Source organism: Hemicordylus capensis, chromosome 1 (assembly GCF_027244095.1).
Source record: "Hemicordylus capensis ecotype Gifberg chromosome 1, rHemCap1.1.pri, whole genome shotgun sequence".
Lineage (NCBI taxonomy): Eukaryota > Metazoa > Chordata > Lepidosauria > Squamata > Cordylidae > Hemicordylus > Hemicordylus capensis.
In genome coordinates, this window is record NC_069657.1 from 47,235,352 (window position 1) to 47,257,634 (window position 22,283).

The following is a 22,283-nucleotide window of genomic DNA, read 5'->3' on the forward strand; positions in this document are numbered from 1 at the left end:
AATAATTGTTTTCACAATTGCCTGTTCTCTTTGACTGCAGAGCCTGGTGGACATTTCATATCCTCCCTTGGGTTTGACCTCCTTAAGTAGAGGTTCCCAACCTGTGATATTCCAGATCTTGCTATACTGCAACTCCCATTGTCCCCAGCTTTGATGTCTTATGGCTGAGGATGATGGGAGCTATAGTTCAACAAGATCTGAAGCACTATAGGTTGGGAACTCTTGCTCTAAAGCAGGCCTGCTCAACTTTGGCCCTCCTACAGATGTTGGTCTACAACTCCCATAACCCTTGGCTGTTGGCCACTGTGGCTGGGGATTATGGGAGTTGTAGTCCAAAAAAGCTGAGGCGCCAAAGTTGAGCAGGCCTATTCTAAAGCATGTGAATGAACTTTAATCTACCATATCAATTTCCTTAGGACTAGTTACTACTGTTCTTTAAGATGCATTCATCCTGCCACCGAGTAATTCTGGGGTCCTAAATGGAGCCTACAGGTAGTGCAGAGCGGGGCTGAGATGTGTGCTGCTGTTGTGAGATTGGGTCTGTGGGCCTTTGATTCATGTCTGGATCTCTTTCACAGCTTCTACCTCTTCCATCCCCTCTCCTATGGGATGGTGGGACCTCTGGCTTCGGATCCCAACAGCCCAATGTCGGGACTTAGGTGGTTGGAAACATGGGAGTTCTAGATCCAGCTGGGGAGAACAGGCATAAAACAGAAGAACTGAAGTGGTGAAGAGTTTCTCCCTCCTCTGTGAGAGCTGTGAAGAATCTGTTCCCCAACAGCACTTCTGTGCTGGGACAGTAGCTTGTCCATGCTTGAGGTCTGTGAAAAGGAGGTGGCAACTAGGAAGGAAAACCTCTGTGGTGGGGCCTAGGGCTCCAATTACTTGAGCCAGCTGCTACTCTGAAGTTTGAGCCATCCAAGCAATATGTTAACAATCAAACAGCTGTGGCTTCCACAGCACTGTCATTTTGTGTAGGCTGGAGGATGCCTGTGTTTTTGCAGGGATCTCTCTTCTGCCTGCCTGCCTGCCTCTGCTCATCTGTGACTTTGCAGAACACAGGAAACATCATGTGGATGCAGAAAGGAAGCATTCTTGAGACTGGGATACAGTTCACATCCAGTGATTTCTGTTGGGATGTTTGAAAAGGTATTGTGTGCACACCTTGCTTGTCTATGCACACGTGTTCCTGGGAGAGTGTGGCTGCTGCTCTTAACTTCAGGAACTTGGACTTAAATGTGACAGTAGCTTGAAGCCTTCTGAAGCTGTGTGCCTTGCCTGTCCCCCAGACAAAAGGCAGTAAGCTGTTCATCTCTCTGCATAATGCCTTTATTCTCCACACAGATAACCACGTACAATAACCTTTCAGCTACCTGGAAGATTTCTTGTGGGAGCGAAGCTGTATCATTTCAGTCCTTGCACTGCCCTTTTGTTTAAGGCGCTCCAAAGCAGAGGAGCTCTTTTGTTTTCTGGTTCCTGCCATAAATTCCTCCGATGGTGAAAGGTGGAGCCTTCTGGGGGATGCAGAAGTGAATACATAGTAGGCTAGAGCTGGGGCTGGGAGCTGCCACTCATCCTCTTGCCCACTGGCTCTACTTCCTGTGGGGAGGCTGGTATCTTTAATTAATGTTGAGCATGGAGAACATGCTGCTAATGTTAGGCTGTTGGAACATTGTTAGAGGCATATTACTTGTGAGAGGAAATTAAGTTCGTTGCTATGATGAGCTGCCTAGAAAAAGCAGTTTGTAGCTTGAGGGGAGAACAAAATTCTCTACTACCTAACTGAAGAGAGTTTTCCTGAATCTCTTTCTGAAGATGAGTGAAAGGAAAACTGTCTCTCCCGCCCACCCCACCCCCACAGGTTTCAGGTCTGAGTGAGATGTACTGTCTCTTCCTCCAGAATATTCCTTTAACTTTAGCTCTTGTGTGTTTCTGTTCTCGAAAACAAATCTCAACTCTGGCTGTAGCCTCTTAAAGTCTCTTTTGCATGTGTGTCAAGGAAATTAAGGCCAGCATTAGCAATAATTTATTTTAGCATCTGCATTAAAGATTGCAGTCTGCCACTTTCCATCTCCCTTTGGCACCATCAAAGGGTTATCTCTGTTGGCATGGAGACCACTTGCCAACATCTCCAGGAGAGGCTGTGTGGTTGTGAGGTATGTTGACTGTCTGAGGCTCAGACTGCCAGATCAATTAAGAGGTGAAACGCAAGGCAGTTTTTACTTAGCTGGCTGGCTTAATGAGTGTTTAGAATGTAATTACCACCAGTTCTTTGGTTAGCAGATAATAGGTTTAGATTTTCATTGTTTACATTGTCTGTTTGCACAAATGATGAAAGGCCGCAGTCTTTGATCTGAACTCTTGTTGATAACTGATGATGAGAATCATTACTCCGAGTTACTGGTTTTGAAAGTCTTATGATTTCCTGTGATAGGAAACACTCTCCTGTGCCTGACCTGGGACTTCAGAGATCATATGTAGCAAAGAAGGGTGATGGACAACTGTCCCATTATTCTGTGTCTCTGCTGTAGAGAGAGACAGCAGATTGTAAGTACAATAGACAATAAGAAAAAGCAATATATTGATTGTCCTGGGAAGGCAATATGAAAGGCAAGCTTTACTAAGGGGGTGCATATCCATTAAGGGCTCAACTGTTACCCTTTAACAGATTTCCCTGAAGAAAGGTCCTGCTCTTCACTTTTTTATTCGTGGATTCTTCTGTGTTTATTTTGGACTTTTCTATTGCAGCTAAATGTTAGCACCCCTAAGAGCTGCAGCTGCTTTTTGGAGGAGGAAAACAATCCCTTTCCTCCTCAGAGGAGAATGACAAGAGTTGTATTTTTACTTCTTCATTCAAAATCTCAGCAAGGGTTTCTGTACATTTCCCCCCTTCGATTTGGCAGCACCCTAATAGACACTTGGTTCATCATAATCTTGCATTCTGAGCAATCTCACCTGCGCCCCCACACGTACACCATGAGGGCTCTCCCCATTAAAAACATTGCTATCTAGAAGAGCTATTGTCTCTAAGGTTTGTCTGGCACAATTGCTTTACCACAATGGAATCTTGAGACATAGTAGAGTCGTTCTCACGATCAGCATTAGGGTAGGAGATGCCTCCTGTCCTAATTGGGGAGCCATGTGCACTTCTGATTGGCCATCATGAGAATTCTACAAGCAAGGTAGAAGGAGGGGGAAGTGATCATCTGTGAGCAGAGTATGTAAGCGGGAGGCAGGGGCCAGACCAGAACTTGTACCCAGCTCCAGGGCAAGGATGGAGGGAAAGCACTCCCTGTGCCTCCTGCCTCTGTACCCAGCTTGCAAACAATCATTCCCCCCTCCTCCTGCCTTGCTTGTAGAATTCTCATGAAGGCCAATTGGGAGTGTGTGTGTCTCCCAAATTAGGACAGGAGGGGCCTTATTCTAATGCTAATCGTGAGAATGGTCCCATAGAATCAGAATGTTAAGATTAAGTGGCTTCACATTGGCCATTCTTCTTTCCTGTCATAAAATCATGCTGAGTTTTCTGGTGTTAGGAGGGCTGGCTTGACCTCTTGACCATCTCAAGGCACGTTCTACTAAAAATCACTGGAAGGCTTCTGATACCAACAATAATAATGGCACTTAACTAAATGCTATGGAAGAGAGCTGTGGGACCTGTCTGTGATGTTTTGAGCTGAGTGAGCCTTAGCTGGGGACAAATGGCCTTCCACCTGGGGAAGAATGCTAATGGATCTTGGTGTCTGTAGCCCATTAGCTGCTTTCTAAACATCTGTTTCTGGCTTCCCTTGCTTGCAGGAAATAAGATTTGAAATCTTCGCTTAATGACTCACCTGTGTTTGCTACATCAAAATAATTAACACCAGCCATCTGTGCATATATGTGTGTGCACGCACGCACATGTAGAGTTTCCCCTTCTTTCAAATCTTGTTGAGTAATGTATTCCTTCCTGGACTGGTCTTGTAATGAAGTGTCTTGTTTCAAAGCATGGAAACATTGCTTGCTATCCATAAGCAGAGGAGGGTGCAGATCCAGTGATGGGTTTTTATGACTACACATTCTCCTGCAGAAGACAAAAGTTCTGTGGCTCTGCAAATTTCATCCATTATGTTTGAAGGGTGCTAAAGGTATTTTCCCTTCCAAACATTTTCATTATAGGATCATTCACTTCCTTACCAATGGACATATCTGTATAACCTAGACTTTGGATCCAAGCACTAAGACAGGCCACAGTGGGGTGATACGCAGACACATAAGGGTCAAGGGCTAGAGCCAGGAGATGCATTCAAGGGTGGGTTAAGATCATGTGCTAAATTGGTCCAACAATGGTCAGAGGCAGGAGATGTTGTAAAGCAGGGATTCTCAATGTTGGGTCCCCAGATGTTATTGGACTTCAACTCCCATAATCCCCAACCAAAGGCCACTGGAGCTGGGGATTATGGGAGTTGAAGTCCAATAACATATGGGGACCCAAAGTTGAGAATCCCTGTTGTAGAGGATGGGTCAAGATCGGGTATTGAGTTTGGCAGAAGACACAGTCAGTTGGGCTACAGGAGTGGGTGAGGGAGCCTGTGTTGCTACTCAGACAAGTTGCTCAGGCTGGCTTGGAGGCAAGGGTTTACAGAGCCTGATGTGTCCACGTTAGGCCAAGCTGGCCACATCCAAGTTGGTGCTCAGCTGGCTGTGCTCAGTCAAGCATGTAGCCTCGGGGGTACCCTTGCTGCGTAGAGGTTTAGACTGCCAGGCTTGCTGAAGGACCAGTGTATGGGTGGTGCAGGAAGTGAGGCACTGAGGACTGCCTGCTGGGAGTCCCAGCATAAAGCACCCCCCACCACCACCACCACCCTTTTCTGGCACCTTAGATTGTGAGGATGCATACATAATCTAGAATTTCCTCTTTCCCCTCCAGCAGCTTTTTGTTGAATCCAAATAATTCTGTCATGACGAAATGTGCACCAGTTGTTGGAGCCTAAATGAAACTTCTGTCTTGAGCAACTTAAAGCAACCATGCAGTCTTTTCTTCCCTGCTAGCAAGTAATGATTCTTGCTAGTAGGGCTAGCAAGTAATGATTCCACAACATTCCTTCTCGAAGATAAGGAAGGAAAGGTCAGCAATAATAATAAAAAACCTGACCTGCCTCTTACGCGATATGACATTATGGCACCTCTCTTCCCATTGGACGTTCTGTCCTAAATTGACTTCTCATTTTGTGTTGTGAAGAACACTGTGTGCAAAATGAGGCCGATGATGTTTGCCAGCCACTCCTGTGATTTTATGGAGCCTTAAAAAATAGTAGATTCCACATGTTGCAGCCATTCCTGAACTGTATCACCTGAGATTTCAAGCAGAGAATCACATGTTTGAAGGCTCTTTTACACTCGCAACAAGTGTTCCCTACACATTAAAAAAAACCTAGCATATCAAGTAAGCTAGATTTGAACCTTTCTCTGCTGTGGTAACTTTCTGCAGGCAGGGAATCTGAAGTGAAGGAGCATTGACTTATGCAGTCCCTCACTTCTGCTCAAGGCTGCACTGTGTATTTCTGAATGTGTAGTTCATGTGTAGCTAATTTCTAACTAGATTGCTTTAAAATAGTGATTTGGGCTCTGCCTTGGGCAACTCTATGTGTGTCAATAGTATGACGGTTGTGCACTAACTTTTTTTCTTCCTAATGCTGCTGATATTGAAGTGTGTGTGCGTGTGTGTGTCTGTGTGCGCGCGCGTGTGTCTTCCATACATGATCATTGTCTGTATTTTTAACTGAACATTTTCTGTTGCTCTGCAATGTACATGGTACTAAATGGAAGGAGAATGCCTTTCAACTGACAGTGCTTTTTGTAAAGGGATTAATTCAGATTGAATTTACATTTTACTTTTGTAATAAATAGACTTTCTTTCAAATGTCATCTTGATTCCTAATTCTGTTCTCTTTCTCTGTAGCATCAGCATTAACATAAGGGGATAGAATGATACCACATGGGACACAAATGCTGGTCCTAGTATATACCTATAATTCATGACAATTCCTGATGATTCTGAGTTCTGCCACTAATAACTTATTTTTGTCCAAGGGGTGGATGAGTGTGTTGAGTGTAAGATGGGGAGGGTGGTAGGAGAATTACACATGCACAGACATCCCATGACATTGATTTGTAATCGTTTGAAGCAATCTTTTAGGTCTAGTTCAGCCCCAGTAAACTTGCTTGGCTCCATTGGTATGTCTTTAATAGCAGCCCTTTATGATTCGAAAGAATCTCTCCTACCTAAGTGAATGGGCTTTAAAATGGCAAATGCAGTTCAGAGTAAGTAAGTGGAAAGCAATGTACAGGGGCGGAACATTCAAACTTCATATATACATTGATGGGTCTAAGCTGGCAGTGGCTGACCAGGAAAAGGATCTTGGGGTTGTGGTGGACAGCTCACTGAAAATGCTGACACACTGTATGGTAGTTGTAAAGAAGGCTAATTCCATGCTAGGGATCAGTAGGGAAGGGATTGAAAATAAAACTGCCAATACAAATATAAATATGCAGAATGTTTATATACCGCTTTTCAAAAATAGTTCACCAAGTAATTTACATAGATATAAATACATTTTAAATGGCTCTCTGTCCCCAAAGGACTCACAGAGGCGGGTCTCACGATCGGTGAGACCCACCTCCAGAGGGTTTGTGGTGAAAGCTCCGGAGCCATCAGGGGCTGTGGGGATCGGGCCGCACGGCCCCCGGAAGTTCCAGCATGTCCTGTGCGAGCGCACAGAGCATGCTGGAGAGACCCCCGAGCCAGGAGGCTGCTTTTGAGCCTCCTGGTCGGGGGTCTACTTGTGAGTTGCTGTGGCATGGAGTCACAATGTGGCAACACACAACCCAATAGCCCAGGTTAGCGGAGCACTCGCTCTGCTAACCTGGGCTTAGGGGAGGGTAAGTTAACCGGGTTACCTACTTTGGTGAGACCAGGCTCGGCTGCAAGCCCAGTGGTTCTCACGTGTGGGCAAAATCGGGCTAGGTTCCCTTAGCCCAATTTCGCCCGATTGTGAGAATCGCCTCACAATCTAAAAAGGAAACATTCTAAAAAGCCACTGGAGGGAGTCTGTGCTGGGGATGGATAGGGCCCTGTTAGGGTTAGGTTAGACAAGGACATACAGTAATGTATGTTGTGACTTGGGGGTCCTTTTGGATTCGCACCTCCTGCTTGAACAGCAGGTGGGGGCTGCAGCCAGAAGTGCCTTTGCCCAGCTCCATCTGATTCGCCAATTATGCCCTTACCTTGATCGGCAAGCATTAATGACAGTGACCCATGCCCTTGTTATCTCCCGCCGAGATTATTGTAATGCCCTCTATCTAGGGTTACCTTTCAGGACAATCGGAAATCTACAACGGGTCCAGAATGCAGCGGCTCGTTTATTTATGGGTGCCAGAAAATATGACAGGGTAACACCTCTCCTGCAGTCATTGCACTGGTTACCTATTCACTACTGAGTTCAATTTAAGGTCCTGGTTTTGACCTTCAAAGCCTTGCGAGGTTTGGCACCTGTTTACCTACAGACCCGCCTCTCCCATCCAGTTACATCCTGTCCGGTCAGATCTGGTCAGATGGCCCTCTTGTCGGTCCCTGATTTCCAAGAGGTTCGGGGAGCTAGAACCTGTGAAAGGGCTTTCTCGGTTGCTGCCCCTCTTCTCTGGAATTCCATTCCCCTGCAGATTTGTTTAGCTCCTTCTTTGTCGATTTTTAAATCTTTATTGAAGACCTTTCTTTTTCGCCAGGCTTTTACCATGTAGTTTATCTACCCCTCCCCCCTGCTGTTAGTTACTTCAGTTTTATTTAGATTGTAATTTTAATGCTGTCTTGTTTTGCATGTTTTTGTACGCCACCCAGAGTCTTCGGAGTGGGCGGTATATCAAATGTTTCAAATAAATAAATACAATACAATACAATACAATAATGTCCTTACCTAAATCTATGGTGCAACCGTACTTGCAATATTGTGTACAGTTCTTGTCACTGCACCTTCAGAAGGATATTGTAGAGCTAGAGAAGGTGCAAAAAAGGGCAACTAAAATGATCAGGGGATTAGTTGTTGTTGTTGGAGTGACTCCTCTGTGAAGAAAGACTGCAGCATTTGGGCCCTCTTCATTTAGAAAGCAGGCACATAAAGGGGGACATGATAGAGGTGTATAAAACAATGAACAGTGTGGATCAAGTGGATAAAAATGTTTTTCTCCATCTTTCATAATACTGGACCCTGGGGTCCTTTGTTGAAGCTAATGCTGGGAGATTCAGGACAGACAAAAGGAAGTACTTTACACAATGTAGTTAAATTATGGAATTCACTGCTGTCAGATGTGGGGATGACCACCAATCTAGGCAGTTTTAAAAATGGATGAGACTCATGGAGAACTTAGGAAGCTTCTTTATACCGAGTCAAACCATTCAGCCATCTTGCTCAGTATTGACTATGCTGACTGGCAGCAGTTCTTCAAGGATTCTGGCAGGAGTCTTTCTTAGCCATAGCTGGAGATGCCAGGGATTGAACCTGAGATCAGTTACGTACAAAACAGATGCTTTAACCACTGAGCTACAGTTATCAAAGGCTGCTAGCCTTGATAACTGTATATTGCCATCTGGATCAGAGGTGGCAAGGGAACACCAATGGGAAAGGAAACACTAGAACCAGGGATCATCCCATTAAATTGATTGCCAGAAAATTTAGGACCAACAACGGGAGTACTTTTTCACACAAGACATAATCAACTTGTGGAATTCTCTGTCACAAGATGTGGTGACAGCCAACAACCTGGATGGCTTTAAGAAGGGTCGGGATAAATTTATGGAGGAGAGGTCTATCATCGGCTACTAGTCGGAGGGCTAAAGGCCACCTCCAGCCTCAAAGGCAGGATGCCTCTGAGTACCAGTTGCAGGGGAGTAACAGCAGGAGAGAGGTCATGCCCTCAACTCCTGCCTGTAGGGTTCCAGCGGCATCTGGTGGGCCACTGTGTGAAACAGGATGCTGGACTAGATGGGCCTTGGGCCTGATCCAGCAGGGCTCTTCTTATGTTCTTATGGCAGTTACCCTCTTTTCCACTTGCAGGATTCCCAAATGCACCTGGCTGACCACTGGATGAAGCAGGATGCTGGACTAGATGGTTTTGCTGCAATGTGCAGCTTGAGACCCAAACTTCAGAATAGCAAGCTCAGAACAAGAATAACTCCTGGTATAATTAAATAACCTGAGTGTGTATCCAGCTGAGGGACCAAGCTGAGAACTTGGCAGAACAGAGGATGAATATTCCATATGTTAGAGCAGTATAGAGGGCGAATGCAGTGAAGGATTCTGTCAAGAGTTCTTCATTGCAGATTATGTTAGCAGTCAATCCAGTAGGAAACTGGTAACATTTTAAAAGAATACTTTGTATATTAGCAAACTCAGTGGTAGCTTTTTTGTTCCGCCCACCCCCACACACCTGCCCTTTTACATAGCTAATGGTCATGCCACTGGGAAGATTAGCTATAAAAATCTTTGCTTCCAGAGGGATGGAATGTATGTTGTTATGGAGTGGGGGTTGGCAGACTAGCAGTACAGAAGTGGTACAACTTTTACCTGAAGTGACTAGTGATAAACAGCAAGCTTCTAAAGATAAAGGTCTGCGTAAGCAAATTAAATCTCATCTGGATTCTGAAAGAACAAGTCTGACTACCACAGGAAACAGGCTTCATCCAGTTCCCATAAGGAACCTGAGCATCATTTTAGGAAGGTGCTGAATGAATTTCTTCTTGCTTTCTCCTGTTTGTTCTTGAGCTGGTGAAGGAATTCAGGCAAGATGGAGAGAAGAAATATAACAAATTGTTCTAGTAAGAACAACCTACTTTCCTTTCACTATCCCTACAACTAAATTTGGTCCACTTGTGCCTCAAATGTTCATGTACACACCATCTTGAATCAGGGCGGATGACATCATTACAAACTACGCCCTTGAAACATCCCTATGTGTCCCTACACTTGTAGCAAATTTGGTTCAAATCAGTTAGGTGGTTCACAAGTTAGGTGGTTTGAGCCCTCTTGCACCGCAAACATTCACGCACCCACCATCTTGGATCAGAGTGGATGATATCATTACAAACTATACCATTGAATGTAGTTTATACTCTTAACTATACCATTACAAACTATACCACTATATGTCACTCACTGTAACTACCAAATTTGGTTCAAATTGGTTAGATGGTCCACAGGTTAGCCCTTTTATGCTTCAAACCGTTACGTGTCCACCATCTTGAATTGGGGTGCATAACGTCATCACAAGCTGTGCCAGTGAGGTGTCCCTACAATTGTAGCAAGTTTGGTTCAAATTGGTTAGATGGTTCACAAATTAGCCCACTTGTGCCTCAAATGATTCTTTTTATTTAGCAGCGGGAGAGTAACTGGCCCTATCCACCCACAGCACAGTACCTCCAGTGACTGTTGCTGGTGTCTATCTGATGTTTCTTTTTAGATTGTGAGCCCTTTGGGGACAGGGATCCATCTTATTTGTTTATTATTTCTCTGTGTAAATCGCCCTAAGTCATTTTTTGGAAGGGTGGTATAGAAATCAAATAAAAAATAATAATAAATATTTAAGCGTCCGCCATCTTGAATTAGGGTGGATTGCATCATCACAAACTATGTTGTTGAGATGTCCCTACAACGGTACCCAATTTGGTTCATATTGGTCCAGGCATTGCGAAGTTGATGGGGGAGGTGACACATGGACGGACACACAGATGCGCACACGGAATGCCGGGTGATCTCATAAGCCTGCTGGAAAGTAGGCTTAAAATGCTTTGTGCCACTGTGGTGAGTTTGAAAGGGCTGAAATCACAGAAATGCCTAGTACAAACCAATTTTAAGTATCTAGTTATTTGTACGCTGCCTTTTGGCCCTCACAAGGCTAATAGAAGATAAATTATAGATTAGGTTTGGAGCTTATTTGGTTTAGAGATGTTAATAGGAATTGCAGTTAGCTGATAGATAGGAATGCATCAAATCTTCCAATGGTTGAAATAATACTAATGCTAATAATGATGTTTGGCTTTATGTTAAGGTGCTTCACGTACATTGTCTTATCATGGCAACCCTGTCAGGTAGGTCAGTGGTGTTATCCCTATATTGCAGTGGTGGTGCAGAGCTGATACTGTGAGTGTGGGGCTTGCCTGAGGCCACCTGCATAGCCAGCATCAAACCAATGTCTTGATTTGTAGCTCGTTCTTTTAGCTGTGACACTACACCAGAAAATCGTGGTATCGCTTGCAGGTTCCCTGCTTTCCTGAACATGGTAAATAGCTGAAACCATTGAAACAAACCATACAGTGGATGTCAACTAGAATAGAATCCAAGTTGAAAGAGACCTCAAGGGCCATCTTGTTTAAAAACCTCCTGACAAAGCTGAACTGCCTGGTGAAGAAAGATAGAAATGGGTTTGCTCCTAAATCAGAAGGAAGCTTAATCTTCTGTTTAGAGGCAGGGAGTCCCCTGCCCCCATTTCCCCCCTGCTTTTTAGCAGGAAGATGATGTGGGCTTCCTAAGCTACATAGTTAAAACTTTCCTTTTTCTCACCAGAGACCACTGTTAATATGCTTGGCTTTTCGTAAGGAACCTTTAAAGTCCCTTCAGTTGTTCAAAAGTGTACAGTTAGCGTGTGTTTAACTCTCTTACTGAGATAAGTGTAATTCTAATGTGCTTAACTCTGGCTGGCTTGTGCCTAGTCATGTATGTGGGATTCATGGTAGAAGGCTTATGTAGGTGTTATGTAAAGTTAGGACTGAATGAGACTTAACCCCTAGAGATGACCTTATACAGGAAACTCCCAAAGGAGAAATAGATCTGAACAATTGCCAGTGGTAGGAAGAGAGAATTTGGAGGAAGGTTGTCTGTCTACCACATTCCTGTACAGGGGCGTAACTATAATAGGGCAAGGGGAGACAGTTGTCTGGGGGCCCACTGCCTTGAGGGTCCCTCCAAGAGGCAAGTCATATGACTGATTCCCCCAGCGCGCACCCCCCCGGGCTTCCTTCAGTTGTATTCATCCTCCGAAATTGATGTGGGTGTTAAAGACCTGGAGCTACCAGAACAGCATGTCTTTCTCTAGTACCATTAAATGACTTGCTTCATCCACAATAACTTCAGTGAGGGGGAGCCCATTTTAAAATCTTGTCTCTGGGCCCACTCCAACCTTGCCACGCCCCTGTCCCTTTACTGCCAAAGCATAGTTTCATGGCAGTTTGCATGAACAATTAAAACAATAAAATCATTACAACAATTCAGACGTCGTAAAATCTAACCAAAAGGCTGGCTCAACAGGTGTGTTTTCTAAAAGCTGCCAGATATGTTGAACCTCTTACTGCAGCAAGGAGCACATTCCAAAGCCTAGGGGCAGCTATGGATAAGGCCCAACCTGAGTTGCTGCTGGATGAGCTGGCCGACTGTAGGGCGCTTTCCAGATTAGACCGGGGTCAGGTCGTATCTCAGAAGTGTGCTTCTACACTTCCTGTGTTGTGACACCGCTGTCCCTACGCGGACAGCAGGGTGCTGTTTACATTTCCAATGCCTTGTTTCGAATTTAATCGCTGCGATATAGAGCTAGGACGTTGTATATCCGGTGTAAGAAAATGGCTGGTTTTTTGGGTTGTTAGTTTCAGTGAGACTGCTCCCCCTGCTGTTTACATTTTGAATGAAACTTGCCTGAACAGAGGCATTTTGCTGCTGTTGAGCAGCTTGTCTGGAAAGCGCCCAGATGGACCTTCCTGGATGATCTTAAGGAGCAGTGGGGCTCATGCAGCAGAAGGCACTCTCTTAAATACCCTGAGTCTAATAAAACCCTTTTAGCAGTAGGAACGGTTGAATGCGGTGGGAAGCTTAATAAGAACATAAGAACAGCCCTGCTGGATCAGGCCCAAGGCCCATGTGTATAGTGGCCCACCAGATGCCACTGGAAGCCACAGACAGGAGTTGAGGGTGTGCCCTCTCTCCTGCCATTACTCTCCTGCAACTGGTACTCAGAGGCATCCTGCCTTTGAGGCTGGAGGTGGCCCACAGCCCTCCGACTAGTAGCCATTGATAGACCTCTCCTCCATGAAGTCATCCAAACCCCTCTTAAAGCCATCCAGGTTGTTGGCTGTCACCACATCCTGTGGCAGAGAGTTCCACAAGTGGATCACGCGTTGTGTGAAAAAGTACTTCCGTTTGTTGGTCCTAGACCACCTGGCAATCAGTTTCATGGAGTGACCCCTGGTTCTAGTGTTGTGTGAGAGGGAAAAGAATTTCTCTCTCTCCACTTTCTCCACACCATGCATGATTTTATAGACCTCTATCATGTCTCCCCGCAGTCGTTTTTTTTCTAAACTAAAAAGCCCCAGGTGTTGTAGTCTTGCCTCATAAGAAAGGTGCTCTAGGCCCCTGATCATCTTGGTTGCCCTCTTCTGTACCTTCTCCAGTTCAACAATGTCCTTTTAAAGATGTGGTGACCAGAATTGTACGCAGTGTTCCAAGTGTGATCGCACCATAGTTAGAATGAGATGCTGCTCAACTACTTGAACCAATGGTGTAGCAAGGCTAGAGGCCATGCATGTCCAAGCTTTCGGGTTCCTGCTGCCACAGCCTCACTCCCACAGGCCTCCACTCACCTGCTGCCACCACCGCCGCAGACCAACCAGCCTCTCAGCTGACTTCTGTTGTTCCATATTTCAATGCTGCTTCAGCTACCAACTGCCCTTTGTTGACCCTGAAAAACATTGCTGCCACCGCTTGACCTCCATGGGTCCTCCTGAATGTCACAGTTACTGGCTTTGACACAACATAATGATGTGGCTGGCAACAGCAGCATTCAGGAGGGCCTGTGGAGGCTAAGTGGGCAGTGGGTCTGTGACAGCAGCAACATTTTTCATGGCTCCTCAATACCAGGTGAGTGGTTGGTCAGTGGCGGTGGCACTATTAACATGTGGGGTTGTGGAGGGCAGGTGGCAGTGGTTGGTGGGGTCCTGGTACCTCCTGGGAGCCCGGTGGCCAGTGTTCACAGGACATGTTTGAACTCCAGTAGTTATACCCCTGAAGTGAACACACTTAAAAAAACACCATTACCTTTTAATGAAGACAGGATGATCTCAACAATAGGGGAATTTGTGTACCTGCAAGAATTCTCAGTAGTTGAGTTTCAGAAGCTACCATACCAGTAAGCTCCAACACAGTAGCTGCTTAACTTCGGCCCTCCTGCAGATGTTGGCCTACAATTCCCATAATCCCAGCTATTGGCCACTCTGGTTGGGGATTATGGGAGTTGTAGTCCAAAAACAGCTGGGGGGGCAAAGTTGAGCAGGCCTTCTCTAGCAGAATGGAATGGGGATGGCTGGAGATGTGTTTCCTGATATGCCACAGGTGCATATTGTGTAATGGTCAGCGATGTCAACATTGGAAAGTGGATACTGCTCCGGTAGATTCATTTGCTGCTTATTCTAGGAAGAAAAGTTTCAGAATGCAGCCAATACAGCACAGTTCTTGCAGCTGGTAATTTAAAGCAAGTGGAAGAAGGATGGAAGTGTGTGATGGCATTGCTGAAATATGCCAAGTGTTTGAGTGCGAAAGAGAGAGCTGTTCTACTGCCTAGAATAAAACCCATGCATTTGGTCCTTCTTGGATTGCCCCAGCAGAGTCATGCAGTTTTGTACTATTTATCATCATTTTATACAGCAGTTCTTTGTTGCTAGGGGATTTTGAGACATCGGCTCCACTCTTGGTTATTAAGCTGCAGAGTTTCCTCATTCTTGATGGTAATCTCCTTCCTGCATGGCTCAGATGCTTCAGGTCATTATCGCTATTCCTTTGCTTCCTCCATTGGCTCGACGGCAAGAGCGAAATGGTACAGCTGTTGCCCTTATCATTTATGTACAAGGTAGTTCATCACTACAAGCCTTTCTGCTGCTTGTTATGCAACCATATCAGAGTAGCTTTGCTACAGATTTCTGTTATATTGGGGCCTGCAGGCGAGAGAGGTTTCCTGAGCCACTGTGTGAAAACCTGGGGAGGGGGGGCAGAGCTGTTGTGGTATCTAGTTCCAACCGCAGAGAGAGTGATTAGGGAACTCGGGGAAGAAAGGGGCTGAACCAGGCCTGTGAAATGGGCTTGAAGGTGAGCAAGAAGCCTGGGGGAACATGATCAGAACCGCATTATTCATGAAGACATTCAGGAGTTGAATTTGAAATGGAAAATAGTCTGGAGGGGGTTTGTTTTAATTACTCAGAAAGTGCAGTTGCCAAGATGAGAACAGAAATTGTCATGGTACAGTGAGATCGGGGGTGCCAGGGCTTTGAGAAAGCGAGAGGCTGCTCAGCGCAAAAGCATAGCATGGAGTACTAGTGCCCATGACTTACCTACAGGTACAGAGGCCCAGAAAACATTTAGTGCATAAGAACAGCCAGGGATGTAGCTAGGGGAGAGGGGGCCCGTGTTCGCCCCTCTCCCTGGCAGCCCCTTGGAGTGAGGGAGATAATGAAGGAAATAGGGAGGGGTGGAGCTGTGGGGCCCTCAGGAGCTGGGGGCCCAGGTTCTTCGAACCCATCTGTTCTGTTATAGCTATGCCTCTGAGAGCAGCCCTGCTGGAGCAGCCCTGAGGCCTAACTAGTCCAGCATCCTCTTTCACACAGTGGCCCACCAGATGCCTTTGGGGAGCTCACAGGCAAGAGGTATGTGCACGCCCTCTCTCCTGCTGTTGCTCCCCTGCAACTGGTATTGAGAGGCATCCTGCCTCTGAGGCTGGAGGTGGCCCACAGCTATCGGACTAGCAGCCATTGATAGCCCTGTCCTCCATGAATTTGTCTAAGCCCCTTTTAAAGCCATCCAAGCTAAGAAGATTACCATATATACCCAGATCAAAGACAATCCTGAATTGTAAGACTACAGTGCTCCCTTTAAAAATATGAGTTAAATATATGTTATGATTGATTGATATACCGCTTTTCACTAAAATAATCTCAAAGCAGTTTACAATATAGTTAAAAACAATACACAATTAAAGTACAAAAAGTTGAGCTATTAATATAAATATAAAAATAATCTCTATTTAAAATTTTTAAAACCTCTATAATACATAGAGCAGCAGCAGTGAAAACTAATCTCATTCCAAAGCCTGGGTGAAGACCACGTCTTTACTTGTTTTCTAAAAACTGTGATTATACTATTTACCCAAAAGGAAGAGGAACGCTGAATTTAAGACGACCCCCACAATTTCTAACATTGACGAACTTGGAAAAAAACTACTCTTGGATTCAGGTGAATACAGTAGATCACAGGTGATGGGGCAATGCCTATGCCTGAGAGCTGTTATTATTATTATTACATTTATATCCCGCTCTTCCTCCAAGGAGATGAGCGGTGTACTACATCCTTGAGTTTCTCTTTCACAACAACCCTGTGAAGTAGGATAGGCTGAGAGAGAAGTGACTGGCCCAGAGTCACCCAGCTAGTTTCATGGCTGAATGGGGATTTGAACTCGGGTCTCCCCGGTCCTAGTCCAGTCCTGTTGGCACTACTGACCCAAATGGGCCAGTGGTCTGAATAAGGTGAGTGTGGTCATATGTGAGTATGGTCAGTTACAATAATCATTATCGGTGGCATCAGGAGTCACCCAGGTGAGGCACCTATGAAGTGTCCACACCCATAGAAAGGTCACACCTGCTTGGCTGATGCCCTGAAGGGCCCACTACTGACTCTGCTTCCCATCACTACCGGGTAAGCCAGAGCCCAGTGCAGTAGTTTGGTGGGTGATAGTGGGGAGCGCTGGCTGCAACAGACCATCCTCCCCACAAACGTCTACGTCTTCCTACATGTGCTCCTCTGCCCTGCTCCACCGATGCAGCATCTGGGTGCACAGGGCCAGTGGAAATTGTAAAATGGTGTCTAGGAGGTATAGCCACAGACAGCTTTCTGAAAGCTCAGATAATAAAAGAACACATACAGGAGATAAAAAGAAGACCTATAGCCCAATTTTTTTAAAAAAGAGGAGGCTGAACTGGTAGAACTAGTGTTAGGAAGGCTAAAGCTTGGAATGGGCTGAGGTTCATGATTGCTGCTCAACTGTTGTTGTTGTTGTTGTTTGTTAGTCTATGTCTGAAACAAAAGAATGCTTAAGGAAGTGGTAGATGTGGTGCTGGGAGAAGATGGTAACAAGTGGGAGGGAGAAGGCAAAGCTGCTGTATTTTGCACCTGTCTTTTCCACAAGAAAAATGTGGCCCAGCCTACCAACGGTTGCACTTATGAAGAAATAAGGACCATGTGCCTCAAGTTAAAGATAGATTTTAACATTTGTTTTAAATTGTTTTAATATTTTAATTTGGTTTTAATGTGTGCTGTTCTACTGTAAACCACCCAGAGACATGAGTTTTGGGCGGTATATAAATATGTTAAATAAATAAAGACAGAAAGGGAGCTAGCTATTTTAAATGAGTTTAAGTCTACAGGGCCCAATGAATTACATCCCCAGGTACTAAAAGAACTTGCAGATGTGATTTCAGAGCTATTGTCTAATGTTTGAGAACTCCTGGAGAATGGATGAGATGCCAGAAGACTGGAGACAAAAAATGTTGTCCCTGTGTTCAAAAAGGAGTAAAGGAGAACTTGGGAAATTAGACTGGTTGGCTTGACATTGACACCCAGGAAAATAACTAGGAGTCAACATGTATTTGTCAAGGACAAGACCTGCCAGGCTAATCCTCCCCCCGCTCTTAGATAGTTATTATTTCAATAGATAATGCTGTGGACATTTTGTATCTTGATTTCATCAAAGTATTTGGCAGTCTCCCGTCATTTATTTGTTTGACAAGATGGTAAGATTTATTTATTTTTAAAGGCGGTTTACAAAAGTTAAAAAACATACAGTAAAAATGACAATAAAAATATTAAGCTAAAAATATAAAACAAATCTAATTTAAAATCTATAAAATACAAACATAAAAATATGGAGTAAGATGGAGGTTGGGTAATACTATTGTTCTGTGGATTCACAGGTGGTTGAACAGCTATAGCTAATGAGAACTCATAAATGGCTCCATGCCATCCTGGAAGGAGGAATCGAGTTTAAGTCTACAAGACTTAAAGTTTAAGACTACAAGTTTAAGACCAGAGAGGTCCGGTTACGGTTGCCAACTTGTTTAGTGGCAACTCGGGACTGGGCCTTCTCTGTGGCTGCCTCTGGGCTTTGGAACGCACTCCCTGCTGAAATAAGAGCTTCTCCTTCTCTGTTTGTTTTTAGGGGGACCCTGAAGATGTACCTATTTTCCCAGACTTTTAACTGAAATCTAATTTTTAAATTTTAATTTTTTAAATCTATTATGATTTTTATCTTTTAATGAGTTGTAAATGTTTATATTTTTCATTGTTTTTAATTTCATACACCGCCTTGAGATTTTATATTAGGCAGTATATAAATTCATATAATGAATAAATAATGCCACTAGGCTGTATCCTGGGCCTTGTACTGTTTTAACGTTTTTATAAATCACTTGGATGAGGGAGTAGAGGGGATGCTTATCAAATGTGTAGCTGAGACAAAGCTGGAAGGAGATACTGAGCTTCTTCTCACGAGCACTGAGAAGAGCTCCACAGTGGGCTGCGGGGAAGGTAGATTAAACCTACCTTCCCCGCAGACAATCAATGTGGCATTTCTGGGCACGCTTCTCTGCTCCCTGCGCACCCAGATAATTCCCCGTGTGCCCAGGAAGCAGGGAGGGTCAGGATGTGTTGTCCTGGCTCCCGGAAATGCCATGATGTCCTCCCCTCCTTGCCCCTCCCCAGACTCCCTGTAGTCTGGCAGCTGCAGCTGATGCCAGATGATCAGAAAAATGGGGTTAAGGGGGGGGGCGTTAAATGGTTTAGTGGGGCCCCTGAGGAAATTTGTCCCTGGGCCTCCGGACAGCTTGCTTCGTGTTGTGTCATGCTATATGTCAGGGGTAAGTAATGTGCAGCTTTCTAGATGTTGCTGAATTGCAACTTCCATCATTCCCAGCCAATAAATTGTGGCTGGGGGTGATGGGAATTGTAGTTTGGCTACATCTAGAGAGCGGCACATTATTGTATATCCCTGCTATATGCTATCAGGGATAGGGAAGAAGCTCTGTACTTCTGTTCAGTTCTAGTTCTACCCTTAATGATATAAACAAAGCTCCCTGAAGGGGTTCCGTCTTTCACTTTCTCTCAAGTAAGACTGTAGCATTGCACTAGATGCAGCTTGCCGTCTCACCTTTGGGACGGGGAAGAAAGTCTCACTCGGCACCAGAGCCATTGCTTCAAGTACATTTCAGCTTCATGAAGTAATTCCCATTTCATATTCAAAAAGGGGAACATAAAAGGTCCCCCCGCCACAATAACCAAGCCTGACAAGCTCCTGATTGAAATAATAGCGATAATAATAATTTAAAAAGTAGAGCAGCAGCCCAAAACAAACCCACACAGCAGGAAGGTCAAGGCTGAGAGCCTATTAGGCCTTCAGGGCAGCGTATAGCATAACCCAGGAGATGACAGATGAGTGTGCTGTGAGGCGCAAGAGCGCCAGAGGAGTTTGACAGCTCCTGCTTTCCCCTCCCTTGCATATAGAGTAGCTTTGCTCCCTGTTAGCCTGGTGTCAGAGGCATTTCTATGGCTGCCATTGTGCTGACAGGATGAGGCACACCTGAGGGGAATTGTCACAAACAAAGCAAACCTTGTCCTGCCTTTTAGTGAGCTTTCAAGCAAGCAAGGCACCGTGTAGCCCTCATGGGAGAGGCGAAGAAGAAAATGGGGCATGCCTTCAAGGCCTTTCCCTCCTTCTGTGCCTCTGAGAGCATTGCTCCAATTTGCTTTCCCCCTGTAGAACTTTAACTTTCTGGCTTTATCATGTGAAAGAGACTGCTTATACGAGACCTCAGCCCTGGCACTTCACAGCCCCAGACCATAGTATGTAGGTCAGGGGTTCCCAACCTGTGGCATTCAGATGATGCTGAACTACAACGCCCACAATCCCCTACCACAATAAACTGAGGCTAGTGGGGATGGGAGCTGAAGTCCAGCGACATCTGGAGTACCACAGGTTGGGAAACCCTGGTGTAGGTGATTGATACACCAGAGTAGCTTCAGCAACCATGATAGACATCTGGCCTGGTGTTGGGCCCTGGAACCTATTTCTTCTATGCAGTCATCCTAGGATGGTTTTCCCCAACACGTGTAAACTGCCTGAAAATGAGAGTGCCACTGCCTCTGAGCACTCGGGAAGACCACCCTTCTGTTTTCAGTGGGATTAAACCAGCCTACCAGAGAGAGGTGCTGTAGATTGCTCACCTCTGCTTCTTAGAACTAGGCACCACAGGATCCTGTCGCATGGGACTTATGCCTACTTGTCTGCACCTGCACTTGCACTACTGATGCTTACCTGTTCTGTGTCTGTGGGATAACATGGACAGTTGGACTGTTGTGTATGTAGCTTGTTCTCCTTGAATAAGCAAGGCAGTACAACTGGGCATCCTTGTACCCATCAAATCATGGGGGACATGCTATGCATGCCTAGACCAACACTCTCACGTGCACTCAATGAAATGCCTAAAATAAAAAGTTCCATTCAGAATGAAAATGGGTCTTACCCAAATAGCCTTATAAGCTAAGACAGACCACAAAAGTCAAATGAACTGGGCAGGGGGCAATGCAGAAATTGTTGTGCTGTAACGGTTATTGTTAATATGGCCCTCCTGTGTGTAGAAGGAATTCCAGAATGCTTCTGCCCTCCACCTGAATTCTCCTTGGTCATCCTTAGGGCTCTGTGTTCTTCCACTGCAGAGACATCCATGCTATTGTTTACATGATCCTATATCCCAGAATTGAAGAGAAGCAAGGGTACCAGATCTTGGCATGAATTGTGGACTAGCTTACAGCTCATTCCAGGTTGATTTCCAGCTTAATTGGCTAAAAAACATGCATGTGGAGGTGAATTTACAGGTTAGTCAATTATATAAGCAATTGGTATGGCTGCTGATAAATGCCCTGAACATGACAAGGTGTTAGCATCTTCTAATCTATCTTACTTCAATACAGTGGCTCTGATCCTACTAAAATTAACTATGCTTATGTGTCACCAAGATCAATGGGGCAAGTTATTTGTGGCAAATGGGATAAATAGATCTCTCCCCCCCCCTTTAAAAGTAATTGATTGTGTATTAATGTACTATGTAAGCCTCTGATAGATGATAGATGACTGTTTTAATAAACTGTTTTAAGTGGGAATACATTCGCAAGGAACAATAACCTTTCTTTGGTGCATGCCAGATGGTGAAAAGTGGGGGGAATGTTTATTTTCTAATTAGTTTTCTAATTGTAGTCTGAGGATCTGGCCTAAAACTACCTATGTGCCTTCCAGCATCAATGTCAAGATGAAAGCCAGGCAACCCCAGTGCTCAAAGTAGACTGCAAGGAAGGATGATGGGTACCCCAGACACTCTCTCTGGGTACAAGAGCAGTTCACATATGACCTGTACATCTATTGGGTTGTATCACGTTCTCTCCTTATTCCTCCATAGCCTGGAATAATGCCTGTCTGACGCTCTGTCACCTCAAAGAGTTAAAAGCAGTGCTGTGGTTGGTGCTTGTGGTGGGACAAGGAGGCATTTTTGCTTTGGTGGGGACCATGTGTCAGGGGTTCCCAACCTGTGGTCCTCCAGATATTAAGAACATAAGAACAGCCCTGCTGGATCAGGCCAACAACAGTGGCCTACCAGGCAAGCGCTGAGGGCATGTCTTCTCTCTTGCTGGTGCTCCCCTGCAATAGCAGGGGGAGAGGTGGTCTTAGGAGAGAGGAGAGCTAGTCCTGTGATAGCAAGCATGACTTGTCCCCTTAGCTAAGCAGGGTCTGCCCTGGTTACATATGAATGGGAGACTTGATGTGTGAGCACTGCAAGATATTCCCCTCAGGGGATGGAGCCTCTCTGGGAAGAGCAGAAGGTTCCAGTTCCCTCACTGGCATCTCTAAGACAGGGCTGAGAGAGATTCCTGCCTGCAACTTTGGAGAAGCTGCTGCCAGTCTGTGTAGACAATATTGAGCTAGATGGACCAGTGGTCTGACTCAGTATATGGCAGCTTCCTATGTTCCTAACTGGTATTGAGAGGCATCTTGCCTCTGATGCTGAAGGTGGCCCTCAGCTACCAGATGAGCAGTCATTGATAGACCTGTCCTCCGTGAATTTGTCTTAAGCCCCTTTTAAAGAGAACATAATCCCCAGCCACAATAAATTGAAGCTAGGG

General features: G+C 45.2%; 1 protein-coding gene across 8 annotated transcripts in view; it reads left to right on the forward strand.

Annotated features, from left to right (window-relative positions):
* The window catches only part of POMT2 (protein O-mannosyltransferase 2), a 76,664-nt gene that overhangs the window by 49,542 nt on the left and 4,839 nt on the right, over positions 1-22,283 (forward strand). For 2 of the 8 annotated variants that reach the window (XR_008313153.1, XR_008313154.1), the window contains exon 22: positions 20,826-20,984. The exons of 1 other annotated variant lie outside the window; for it this stretch is intronic. Coding sequence is in view for 4 of the 7 variants with exons in the window: in XM_053283947.1 (XP_053139922.1) it covers positions 579-684 (106 nt within the window). In the remaining 3 variants the exon portion in view is untranslated. Of the gene's footprint in view, positions 1-578; positions 5,908-9,089; positions 10,612-20,825; positions 20,985-22,283 lie in introns of those variants that run through there. 5 more of the 8 variants (XM_053283950.1, XM_053283948.1, XR_008313156.1 and 2 more) reach the window with 4 other exon arrangements.